Source organism: Perissodus microlepis, chromosome 6 (genome assembly GCF_051167445.1).
Source record: "Perissodus microlepis isolate ML-2025 ecotype Zambia chromosome 6, ASM5116744v1, whole genome shotgun sequence".
NCBI lineage: Eukaryota > Metazoa > Chordata > Actinopteri > Cichliformes > Cichlidae > Perissodus > Perissodus microlepis.
Genome location: NC_140466.1, coordinates 32,286,203 through 32,298,670, shown reverse-complemented (window position 1 = coordinate 32,298,670; position 12,468 = coordinate 32,286,203). Strand labels below are relative to the sequence as shown.

The following is a 12,468-nucleotide window of genomic DNA, read 5'->3' as shown; positions in this document are numbered from 1 at the left end:
GAACAGGACACAGCCACTATACGTGCTGGCCTCATATCAAATGTGAAGGCAGAATGAGTCTATGTTTGACGTTTTCTTTATATCTAATCTTCCTCTCAAACATTTAAACAGCAGCGAGTCTGCAGCTGAGGGAATACAAACTCAAATTGTCGGAACAGGTTTGCTCGTTTCTTGGATTCATTTGGTGATTTATTAAATGTATAACTGTTATTCTAATCTGCTGCTGAGTCTCTTACACTTTTCGTTATTCTGTATATTTTCACGTCTCTGGAATAGTTGGCAGTTAGATAGTCAGCTGGGAAACTCTGTGTTAACTCATGGAGCTGAGGATATCGTGGATATGCTGACCTCGCTCCGTGGTGTACAGGGCCGTTTACCCTCATGATTAATATTCACAATAAAAATATTAGCCGAACATCATGAAGTCTGTATGTGTTTCATAGTGTCGAACAACCTTTGTACAGTTAAAGCCAGCAGTTACTACATGACGGAAACACCAACGTTATCTCTTTTTATGCGTTTATACACAGGTCACGCTGATTACTGAACAAAAACCCAAAGATCAGATGTTAAACAGATTTATTTGCTCTCTCTCCTCCTTAAACATGTTTTTAATGTTAGTTATAATTCAGAATTGGCGACTGAAACACGTAGGACACATAAGAACATCAGGAAATAAAACACAGATAAATATAACCTCAGTAAAAGAAGTCAGCGGGGGTTATTACAGCTGTGTACCGGGGCCTGCGCTTTGTCGGCGGTAATAATAGCTCGATTGCTTGCGAGGCGAGCGGGTCTATCCCACGCTTTGCCGTGAGACTGGGCAGACATCTCCGAAATCATCGAAGCACTTTTGCAAAGAGGCTGTATCTTGACAAACCGACCACACATATGAAGATTAAACCACTACATTCTCGGCTAAAAAAAATATTAAAACGGTATTTGGTGACACACAAACAGGGTTGTTCAAAGTTCAGTTCTGTTAGTTTCCACATGCCGGTTGTTGTGTGCTAGAAACAATGGCCACCAGGCCAAAGCAATGGTTTTGACTCGATCAGCGTTAACCCCGCCCCCTGAGTTTGTTGGGTTAGGCTGACAGATAAAATTAATTCAAAATGAGAGCCAGGCGCCAGGACTGCCAAAATGAAATAAATAAATATATCATTAAATAATTAATTAAATGTGTCAATAATTAATTAATTAAATGTGTCATAACTATTTATTTAATTAATTAATTCCAATTTTAATTAATTATTATCACAAAGTCTAGTTCTGCCTGCGTGTCACAAAGTCTAGTTCTGCCTGCGTGTCACAAAGTCTTGTTCTGCCTGCGTGTCACAAAGTCTTGTTCTGCCTGCGTGTCACAAAGTCTAGTTCTGCCTGCGTGTCACAAAGTCATGTTCTGCCTGCGTGTCACAAAGTCTAGTTCTGCCTGCGTGTCACAAAGTCTAGTTCTGCCTGCGTGTCACAAAGTCATGTTCTGCATGCGTGTCACAAAGTCTTGTTCTGCCTGCGTGTCACAAAGTCTTGTTCTGCCTGCGTGTCACAAAGTCTTGTTCTGCCTGCGTGTCACAAAGTCATGTTCTGCATGCGTGTCACAAAGTCATGTTCTGCCTGCGTGTCACAAAGTCATGTTCTGCATGCGTGTCACAAAGTCATGTTCTGCATGCGTGTCACAAAGTCTAGTTCTGCATGCGTGTCACAAAGTCATGTTCTGCATGCGTGTCACAAAGTCATGTTCTGCATGCGTGTCACAAAGTCATGTTCTGCATGCGTGTCACAAAGTCTTGTTCTGCCTGCGTGTCACAAAGTCATGTTCTGCATGCGTGTCACAAAGTCATGTTCTGCATGCGTGTCACAAAGTCTAGTTCTGCATGCGTGTCACAAAGTCATGTGCTACATGCGTGTCACAAAGTCTAGTTCTGCCTGCGTGTCACAAAGTCTAGTTCTGCATGCGTGTCACAAAGTCATGTTCTACATGCGTGTCACAAAGTCATGTTCTACATGCGTGTCACAAAGTCTAGTTCTGCCTGCGTGTCACAAAGTCTTGTTCTGCCTGCGTGTCACAAAGTCTATTTCTATGGAACGCCAGGACTGCCATAATGAATTAATTAAATACACCATTAAATAATTAATTAAATGTGGCAATAATTAATTCAAATTGGAATTCATTAATTAAATAAATAGTTATGACACATGTAATTACGTCCATTTTAATTAATTAATCAAAATGGACGTCAGACGATTTTTTTTTTTTTTTTTTGAGAAATGAGAGCGGCAATCCTTAAGTTGTGGTGGCTCTGCTTCTGGGTCAACACATAAAGCAGGTAAACAAACTTAAATCCTGTATGTCTTTGAGATTCTATGAACACTGGGCAGATCATTCCCAACAGCCGTGTTTTAAAACTCTTAAAACACAGCTGTTGCATCCGTCTGCGTCTCCCCATTGATCTTCACTGTAGCTCATCATCCCGGAGAGCTCACTGAAAGCTTTCTCCCAGCTGTAACTGGCAGCTTTGTTTTAGCAGCACCAGAACTTTCTGAAAAAGCTCTGAAGCATGCTTGGTTGTATTTAAAAATGTGATAGATACCGCTTTGCTCCCGTATCTGCTTCATAATCCGCTCAGCTGTTCGCACTGCGGGGAAACACTGGGACACAGCAGCATCATGAACTCCAGCTATAGGGAGATTTTTCAGCAGCAAAACAAATAAAGCCAACGTGAAACGATCAGTAAAAACAAAGACTGCTCTGAGAGTTTGAATTATTAACTGTATTTATTGATGTGTGGTTAAAGAGTATCTTACGTTCAGTAAGTAGGGGCAGGTCCCGCCTTCCTCACCTCTGGTTGGATAGAAAGTCTCTCCTACTTACTGATGATTAAGATACTCGCTCACGGGGCGGGACAAGTGTGTCTGAGAGAGGGAGGGCGTCTCATGAGACCATCAGTGTTGCCAACGGTCTCTGACAGAAAGTAGCTGAAGTTGCCCCAGGGTGTCACACCAAAATAAAAGCAGGGGGGGTAAAGCTCCCAGCCTGAAATGTTGTCCCAGTCCAGGCCTGTGCATGACTGTCTGACTGCTTGTTTTAAGTTTAAAAATTAGTTAATGCTAGCTTTTTCTAAAATATTGAAATGGCAGATGTTAAAAAATAAAACAAAGTACTACTGTATCCCACTAGTATGTGTGAAAATACTCACTGTTGCTGCACCCAAGTTTTTTTTTTGGAATTGTGGGATCAAGTAAAATATTTTTGAATATATTTTATATTATATTGGGTAGTGTTAGAACGTCAGTGCTCAATAATTGTTTTCATAATCATACGTCCCCAATTATTCAGCGGGCCACATATAGAAACCTGGTTCTTTTAAACACCTTGGGTCCAAATTAATTTTGAATATTATATGTCTGGGCTATAATTTGGAGAAATACGGCATGTTCTGTGAAGCATATTACATCTATGAATATGATCTATGAAGCTAATTCCATGACGCATGAATATTAACCTATGCAATTGCAATGCCTTTATTTTAGTGAGGTAAGTACACAATCTGTTATTTCTGCATAACAGACCCTTGTTAAGTATAACAGACAGACAGACTTCTCAGATAAGAGGAGCAAAGAAAAACTGAAGAAGAATATTCCCCTTATGTTTAATTTCTACCTTCATTAAAGAGACTCAGGTTGATAAAAAAAACTTGTAACCAGGTACATGTCTGAAAATTTCTTTTGTGTAATGTATTTTCTAATTTTTGTTGCATGAAAAATCTGTGTATGTGGACACTCACTATTTGCCCTCTTTTTCAGGTCCTCACGTGTGTCCTTTACAAGCAGAGGCTCGCTGATCGACGACACTGTTACCAGTTCTAGGGCTGACGCACCCAACCACGTCCCCACCCCCGGTGTATCCTTTACAGGTATGCAAGTTTCTAAATGAAATAAATCACATTGACCTTGAAAATGTGGTTAATCTTAACCAAAGTCCTCAGTTATGTGAAAATGAATTGGAAATGCAAGTTGTGCAACTTCACAACCACAAAAAGATTAGACCTGCTGAAACACATCAGGCTAATACATGGGCATTTTGGTCGAGTCCACTCCATACCCTGCCTTCATGCAGATTGCCCTTGCACTGTCAAGCCATGGGGTGCATTAAGGACACATTTGTCAAGGCATCATTCACAGTCATCCCAGCCAGGCAACATCCTTTCGTTCACATGCATTGTCTGTAATTCATGCTCTTTTGACAATGAGAGGAAGTTTTTTGAACATCTTGGTGCCCATCTAAAAAAGTTTGAAACTGTGCCATGTGTTTTTGAGGATTGTGATTATCTTTTGCAGCTTATGCCTGCCAAAGGAGGAGCTGCTGGTTCCAAGATGAGACCTCTGCTGGACACTTTGAATGACGTATGTTATTTGACGTTTTTCACAAATATGTAATTATGGAGGGCTGCGGTGGTTTGCAAGAAGGTCCTGGGTTCAAATCCTGGCCCAGGGTCTTTATGCATGGAGTTTGCATGTTCTCCCTGTGCATGTGTGGGTTCCCCCCTGGGTACTCCGGCTTCCTCCCACAGTCAGAAAACATGACTGTTAGGTCAATTGGACTCTCTAAATTGTCCTTAGGTTTGAGTGTGTGCGTGCATGGTTGTTTATCCTGTCTGTCTCTATGTTTCCTTGTGATTGACTGTCCAGGGTGTACCCAGCCTCTCACCTGTTGAAAGCTGGAGAGAGGCATCAGCCATGTTTTTGTTTTTAAGTAATTCAGTCTTAATGTATGTAAATCACTCGACTTAGTCTTTTCACTAAATTGTATCTCCCTACAGACACAGAGCATTGAGAAGAAAAGGGATGTTGTTATCTGCTGCCTCATTAGCTACCTCGGGGAAAGACAAGAAGATCTTTTTCATGACTGCCGGGTATGTCATATTGATAACAGATTACTTATTAACTCAAGGGATCCTAATGTTCTTCTCTCCTGTCCTCTCCTATCCCCTGTTCTCCCCTTCTCCATTCATCTTCTTTCCACTCCCCTCTTTAGATCAACTGAAATATATTGAAAAAGCATCTTAAATAAAATAAAACGTGTGTATGCTTTTTCTTTCTTTCTTTTTAACACGTAGGAATGTGAGGATTACACAGACAATATGATGAAGGTGATCGTGATCCACGACATCATGGCTGAGGAGGATCCATCAGATGTGTTCATTGTGATTGAGGGAAACCAAGTGATGGAGGGATGTGGAAGCCGAACAAAGGCATGTGTACTGCTGATGGGACTGATATATGCCCTCAACCTCAAATATCCGAAGGAGCTGAAGAACACATTTGACACTTTTGAAAAACTGTTTTTGGAACTTGACGGGGCGAAACTACTGAACAAGGTCCACGGTCTCAAAAATAAGCTTATGCAATGCACACACATTTCCCCTCTTGTTCCCAGAGGATCTTTTGTCCAGACATAGCTTGATGGAGCTGTAATTTTTCTTCTGACAGCAAGCACAGAAACTATTGAATGTTGGTGATAGTGTTCTGTTCTATCTATACATATGTTTGATAACGTACATGCACAGAAACAACCTTGTAGAGTTTCTGTGCTTTTGGCTTTTAAAATGGACTAAGTGGCCTTTGAAAGTGTTGTCTGCATTAGCTGTTGTGTTGCACTTTATTCTGTGTTTTTATGGAATAAAAACATTGAGATAATGAACCATTTGAATATCTTTTTTGGGGGGGTACATTTTACCTTATATGAATAGGTAATGTTTATCAACTGATAATAATTAAATTTTATTAGTAATTATCAGGTATTACCAACTAGCAAACAAGAGATAATTTTACCTAATTTCAATGAGTAAGTAGCTGTTGAATGTATACATAAATATGGGGTAAAATTTACCCAATTTAATTAAGTATTTCATAGCTTTTTATTGAAGCTATTTTATACACAATATATTGAACTAAATCAACCACAAAAAAGGCTATGCAAATTGTTACCTCAGATTTATTGGGTAAATTCTATAGATGAGTTTTTACAGTGTACTCTGATGGACACATGAAAGAGCAGTTTGGGGTTCAGTATCGTGTCCAAGGATACTTTGAGATACAGACCAGATCAGGCAGCGATCGAACCTCCAACCTTCTGATCGGTACTAATTGGACGTTTGCTGCTGCACATGTAGCATCACAGCTTAGAAGATGGTGGTGTGGAAATGTGTTTCCCATTAACAATTGACTAAGAAACTCTTAGTCAAGGGTTAACATCACTAATGTCAGTATTTTCACTGACTCTAAAAAGGCACTGATCTTCATTAGATTAGATCAACATTGTGCCTTAAACCTGAGCTGTACAGGAAAATAGATTTCTGATACACACATGTACATAAACAAATAAAGAGAGATGTTTCCCACCTGCTGAGAAGACAACAAATGCATAACCTGATTACCACCATTAATCTCATATCCACTGATTTCTGGCACCTACAAGTGAGATTGATTTCACTGTCCTGCTGTCTTGGCCTTTAGGAGAACAGTGAGACAGATGAAGCTTGCACCAGATGGTGGAAACACAATGATCGTGGTCTTAGACACAGCATCCATGATATGATAGTGTGTGTGTAGAGCTGTTTGTTTGATGTTTGTTTGATGTTCAAGCCCCAGGGAAGTGGGCGGGGGCATAGGACCTCTGGGGCCCTCTTCCTGATGGAGCCCTACCTGACTCCTTTCACTGCTAAAGCAAGAATGGTGCCAAAGCTCATTGAAACAATACTTCATTTCATCAGAATCATTAAATGATTCTGTTAAAAACAACCGCCCAGTGTACTTGCATGGCTTTAGTATGTGAAAGAGTGAACCAATAAAAATGTGAAAAGAATGGATTTGTTGATTTTACAGGGATATGCTAAAATACTTTGAACTCATTTGTTTGTACCCATAAAGAGACCACCAGTCCTTGCATTATGACCATATTTCAAAGTTAGTGTTTAATAAGACATTATTAACTTTCAAATCCTTTATTGAGAAAACTGAATTGAAATTTCAAGATACACATTTAGACATTATATGTATCAATTTCATACTATGTTTGCACCTCTGAAGCCCAACTGATCCCCCATGACTGCATTTAATGTCAATCATTTATATGAGATGAGCAAAGTCTGTGTATCAAAAAGTTTCTGACAATATTGCTGGACATAATTGAGCTATTGATGTAAAAGTGCCTGGTTGTGTTGCACTGACCCTATGTTACTAAATATAGGCTGTCATATATTAACTGTTCCTCTACGTTCCTCAATGAATGCAGCCATTATTACACCCCTGAAAACAGGAATGAAAGAATCACAAGAGTGATTTTGTGTTGTTATCTCACAGAGTAGTTTAATGCAATGAGGAGAACGTGCAAAAGCCCCCTAGTGGAGATTGGAGACACTACCAATTGATCCCAGAAACTAGCCGATTAGTATTGTACAGATCGCAGTTCTCGTGAATAAAATGACAACCATTGATGCAACATGAAAAATAATAACTTTTAAAATATTTTCATATCTTATTTACATTGTCTTTATGCTTATGTCAACTAAGATGAATGTGCATTAACTGTATTACTTTTTACTTTCAGTTGTGAACCCTTTTTATATATAAGAATAAGAATACCACATGACTGTGGCCTTGTGTTATACCCTCACTGCTGCAGTGATGCTGCAGACAAACACAAACATCGTGATTAGACATTCAAGAAGAGCCTCTTAAAGATGAAGGTCTGTGTCTCTTGACCTAAACACATAATCCAGTTAAATCTGATTTATGTTCATTAATGCCCCTCACACTGTAACTTAAAGTAATAAATCGGTCACTGATTAATTACAGAAGTATGTTTGTGAGCATAAAGATGTAAGCCTTGGACCATCAGGATAAAATGTGGTTGGGAAACTTAACAAGCTTTGATAAAACTTCATCAGTAGTTGGAACAAGACCTCAAAACCTTCGATCACCACGGGTGGTGAGCAGACTGTGGTTGGACCATGCAGCCTAACAACATGCAGTAAATTGCAGGTTAAAGCAGTTTGCTTACACATTGTTAAACGAGGGAAGGGAACTAATGTGGCTGTCACATTACCCTTTTGTCCCATTTCATCCCAGAACTCGATTTAATTGCTGCTCACTTTCTACAGTACTTAAAACTGATCAGTAGGACCTGAAACTGCAAACATTCAGGCCAAGAATCAGTTGGTGAACATATTAATCTACTACAATTAGCAAAAATGAATAAATAAACAGAAGAAAGTTAGAGTGATAACAGAGTCATGCAAGTTTTTGACCAGGAGGTTAAACTCATGCAAATTAGCTTCACCCAGGCTCATGAAAACACTGTCCTGCTTATAAACAGCAGATCATTTGTGTCAGTGTGTCAGGATGGTTTATATTTGAGCTTTTAGTTCACACAGAACAATTTTTATTAATTGTTTTTAGCGATTACAAAAGTCTGTGAATCCCCAAATTGTTCAGTTGTTCTTTTTGCTCCCCATGAGGTCACTTTCACCATGTGACAAAAACAACACCCCACTGTACACACTCGGGCCACCAGCAACTTTCTAAATCCTCAATAAAAAGCTGACAGGTTGCATTGATGTTCCAAATAACTTATTAAGAAAACAACTAAATACACAGAAAATGTTATGAAAATTGGTTTATTTTATATCTCATAGTTTTAAATTATGCAATAAAAATATGTATAAAACATCACAAACTGTAATATTTTACAAATGCTTACGTCCTGCTGATGCAATGGAGACATCTTCCAGTGACAGTCTTCATCCGTGTGTGTGTGAGGAGGATCCTAAACCCACCGACACAGAAGTGCATGTTCACAACTCCCTCTGTGCAGGCGGGGTCAGGACCCTCCTCACCCTGAGTAAAAACTCAGCCTATGCTGGAAAACCCTCCAAGGTGGCCGAATGAAAACAATTCTGCAAAGAAGAGAGGACCAAATTTCCTCCACAGCGCTGTAAAACACTCATCACCAGTTATTGCAAATGCTCGATTGCAGTTCTTGCTAGATGATAAAACCACTTATTAGGTTTAGAAGGAAATGACTTTTTCTACATGAGGTAAAGTTGGAGAGCTGTTTCCCCAAACTAAATGAAATCATCATTTAAAAAACTACAATCTGTATTTACTCTGAACATCTGTGTTAACATTTGAAATTGGAAACATGTAAGTGTAACAAACATGTTAAAACATAAGAAATCAGGAAGGGGCATGTATAGGAATTTCTTTTACTTATGTATTAATCACATTATTTTATTGTATGATGCCTTGGTGCCACTGGATTTTAACATGTCTCACACTCATACAGTAAGACAAATGGTGGGGGTGTAGTAAGGAAGTTGGGGGAAGCAGACACCTCCACAGGAAGAGTCTTTTGTGTCTTCGAGGACTCTGGGAGGTAGCAAGGGAGTGTGAACCTTAAGGTGTGAAACAGCTGTGTACTGCCTTTTGTTCCTGGAGAAGGTATTTAACTGAGAGCCATGCTAGGCTCAGGGAGACTCTGCTGACCGTCTGTCCCGCGGTCATGCAGGGACTTCATCAAGCTTGGTTGTCTGTTCTTTGTGTGTTTGATTAAAGAATGTTAGCTACCGCTCACCGCTCGTCTGCAGGCTTTATTTGAATGGAAAACGTCCACAACAGGCAAAAAAAAAGCTTTTTGCTTTGATTTAGAGCAGAAGTTTTTTGCACTGCATTTTAAAATGAAAACATATTGCATTTATTTACAATTAAAGACACACAGAGCAGGAAGTGTGTTACTGTTTTACATCCACAGACACACAAGAAAAGAAGCAGGCAACATGAGGTCAAGTTATGGCAATTTTATTTGTGTATTTCAGTACATGTATTTAGATTAGAGTTTTTAAAAAACAAACAAAGGTCCCAAGAAGAAGGATGGGGTGAAAGAAAGGTGGAGAGAGGGGGAAGAAACTATTGATGTCCTCAAACTTGATGCTGCTGGGTCACTTCTTTCTCAGCAGTCTGCTCCAGAATCCCCTCCTGTCCTCGGCTTGCTTTTCTTTTGCCTTCAGTTCTTTGAAGGTTTTGTTGAGCTGCTCCTCGGCATCTTTAAATGTTTCTTTCAGCTGCTGTTTGGCCAGTTTCACTTTGTGTTTGAGGAGCTCTTTAGCTTCCTTTTTGTGCTTTCGTATTTCTTTAAGAGCGTCTTTGCAGTCTTTCTTGGTCACCGCAGAGCCGGTCATTTCTTTCTTCAATACCTTCACCTCAATTTTCTCTTCTGCAAGTTCTTCTTGCACTTTCATCAGTTCCTTCTTCATGTTTTGAGTGTAACTCTTTGTATCTTCCATTTCTTTCTTTGCTTCCTGTGTTTTAATTTTCTCTTCCTCCAACACTTTTTGAGCTTTCTGCAGCTCTGCTGTCCGGCTGTTCTCAGAGGTCAGCTCCTGGCCGAGCCCCGACACCTGTGCCTTCAGCTTATTTTCTTCTGGTGCTTTTGTCCATTCTGAGGTGCCTCCTGACCTCAGTTACTCCTCCTGTCTCTGGCACGCTCTTTTTGCTGCCCGATCATCCGTGTTGGTCTGTCACTGTCCTGCACAGTTTTAATGCAGAGTTGTTAAGGTCAGCATTCTTTTGCTCCCCCTCACTTTTCATCCGGGCTTAATGGGCGTCTCGTCACTGCTCTGTCAGCTGAAGCTGTCTGGAAATCTCCCCCGTGTAGTGAAACGGGCCTTGGATTTAACGCTCTCCGTCTCCGCTGCATGAGATCGTTTTCCTGCAGCAGTGTTGACATTTTCAGGTTGTTGTTGTGGGTCCAGCTGCTGTAGCATTTGGTCAGGGTCACATCAAAGATGGTAGAGGAGAGAGCAAAGATGGTAGAGGGGAGAGCAGGAGTCCAGGTCAGCCTCGGCAAAGCAGCCTGTAATCAAGCATAAAGAGAAAAAACAAAAACAAAACAAAAACGAAACAAAAGCAGGCGAACAGGAAAATGATGTTGTGTTGGCTGTGTTATTCAGAGAGGGGAGAAACAACGGGGCCAGGCCCTGTGTCAGCCTTCTCTCCCCCTTTTTTTGTTTTTTCTCACCATATAATCAACTCATAACCCACCAAGTTGACAGGACAACACAGGTACATGTTAAAATTCTTAAGATCATGTTTAAAAGCCCAAAAAAGGAATTTTCCTTCATTCAGTAATCATTTGTATTAATCAGTCAGCAGAAAACATGTCACAATTTGAATCTTTTAACCACTAAATTTGTCGTGTCATCACTGGTTGGTCAGACCAGTGTCTTTTTTTTTTTTTTGAAGTTAAGCTGTTGTCCTGCAACCCAGAAAGTTTATTTGTTAGTTGTGGATAAACTTCATCATTCAACAACAGGTGTATGTTAAGTTTCGCTGCTTTAACCTTGCTGGAAAATCTTCACGTGTTCATGAATGTAAGCTGTTTTTGCATTGCGTGTGTGTGCGTTTGTGGGTGGGTTAATTTAACTTTTTTCTCAAACGAGGCATTTCTCTAACACGTGCCTTTCTTATACATTTCTTTGGTTGTGTTTTTATTTTGTTTCCCAAATTTTGATTTCCCACCTTAAATAACAGCATTCCATGTCTACAGCCAGGAGTTAGAGCTTGCTTGTGAGATTCAGGGACACATGGTGCTAATAACAATTCAGCCAAAAACTTGCCTGAAAATTTCCAGTGATGGTAACCAATAACTGGAGGAGAAGATGTCCTTTAAGCTTCTTTTCAGGGTGGGGACAAAGCTGGGGTCAAGCTGCAAACTTTTGAGCCAAAGCTTGGCCTGTCTGTCGTCCCAATTCTGTTAATTTATCCTTTTGCCGCTGTACTCAGGTTTCCAGGTTGAGAGAAATCCACCTGTATTAACACACTAAAATATTCACTTAGTATTTCTTTTCTGAAAACATCCACTCGCTTCATCTGCCTAGATTTTACTCTCTCTTGGTGCATACTTCACACAGTCAGGCAGTTGCCTTTTATGGGCATGCAAAGTTCCTGTCTCACACACAGCTACTCACCCCGGCAGCTGCAAAGCCGTCTTCACGTCCTCTCTCCACACTCTCAGCCACAATCCTCCATTAATATGAATGTATAAAACCAGTAATAATTATCCCTAGAAACACACCCTCAAGAAAATTCACTGTATACACACAATTCACTGTTCACCATAAAACTGAAACAAATCACCCCCGTATTTATCACTCAATCTTACCCTGCCGACTGAAGTGCCGGTCTAAATCATGCACGATTTGTCTCTTCTATATCAAAACCCAGCCATATATCAAACATTCACCGTAGTCATTCAAAACCTTATTTGTAATATTATAATCAACAAAATCAGCGTTTTTATTACAGGCATGTATCATTGTTTGCAAATCATAATTATAAAACTCAAAAACACGCTAAACAGGAAGAAAAAGTCCTCTGTGCGCTTCACAGCAGCCACCTCATTTGCATGTT

General features: G+C 40.0%; 1 protein-coding gene across 1 annotated transcript; it reads left to right on the top strand.

The window, feature by feature from the left end:
- Positions 1–2,268: 2,268 nt before the first annotated feature.
- LOC146386022 (uncharacterized) lies at positions 2,269–5,681 on the top strand. Its single transcript, XM_084930036.1, has 4 exons — positions 2,269–3,914; positions 4,339–4,404; positions 4,821–4,913; positions 5,118–5,681. Exons 2-4 carry the CDS (start codon positions 4,342–4,344, stop codon positions 5,457–5,459), a joined length of 498 nt encoding a protein of 165 aa, XP_084786162.1. The 5' UTR covers positions 2,269–3,914; positions 4,339–4,341; the 3' UTR covers positions 5,460–5,681.
- The last annotated feature ends 6,787 nt before the right edge of the window (positions 5,682–12,468 follow it).

Excerpts from the sequence above, each read along its gene's own strand:
- LOC146386022 (XM_084930036.1), top strand. The coding sequence starts at position 4,342 with ATGCCTGCCAAAGGAGGAGCTGCTGGTTCCAAGATGAGACCTCTGCTG. Across the intron at positions 4,405-4,820 it reads TGCTGGACACTTTGAATGAC|ACACAGAGCATTGAGAAGAA; the intron begins GTATGTTATTTG and ends ATCTCCCTACAG. Across the intron at positions 4,914-5,117 it reads ATCTTTTTCATGACTGCCGG|GAATGTGAGGATTACACAGA; the intron begins GTATGTCATATT and ends TTTAACACGTAG.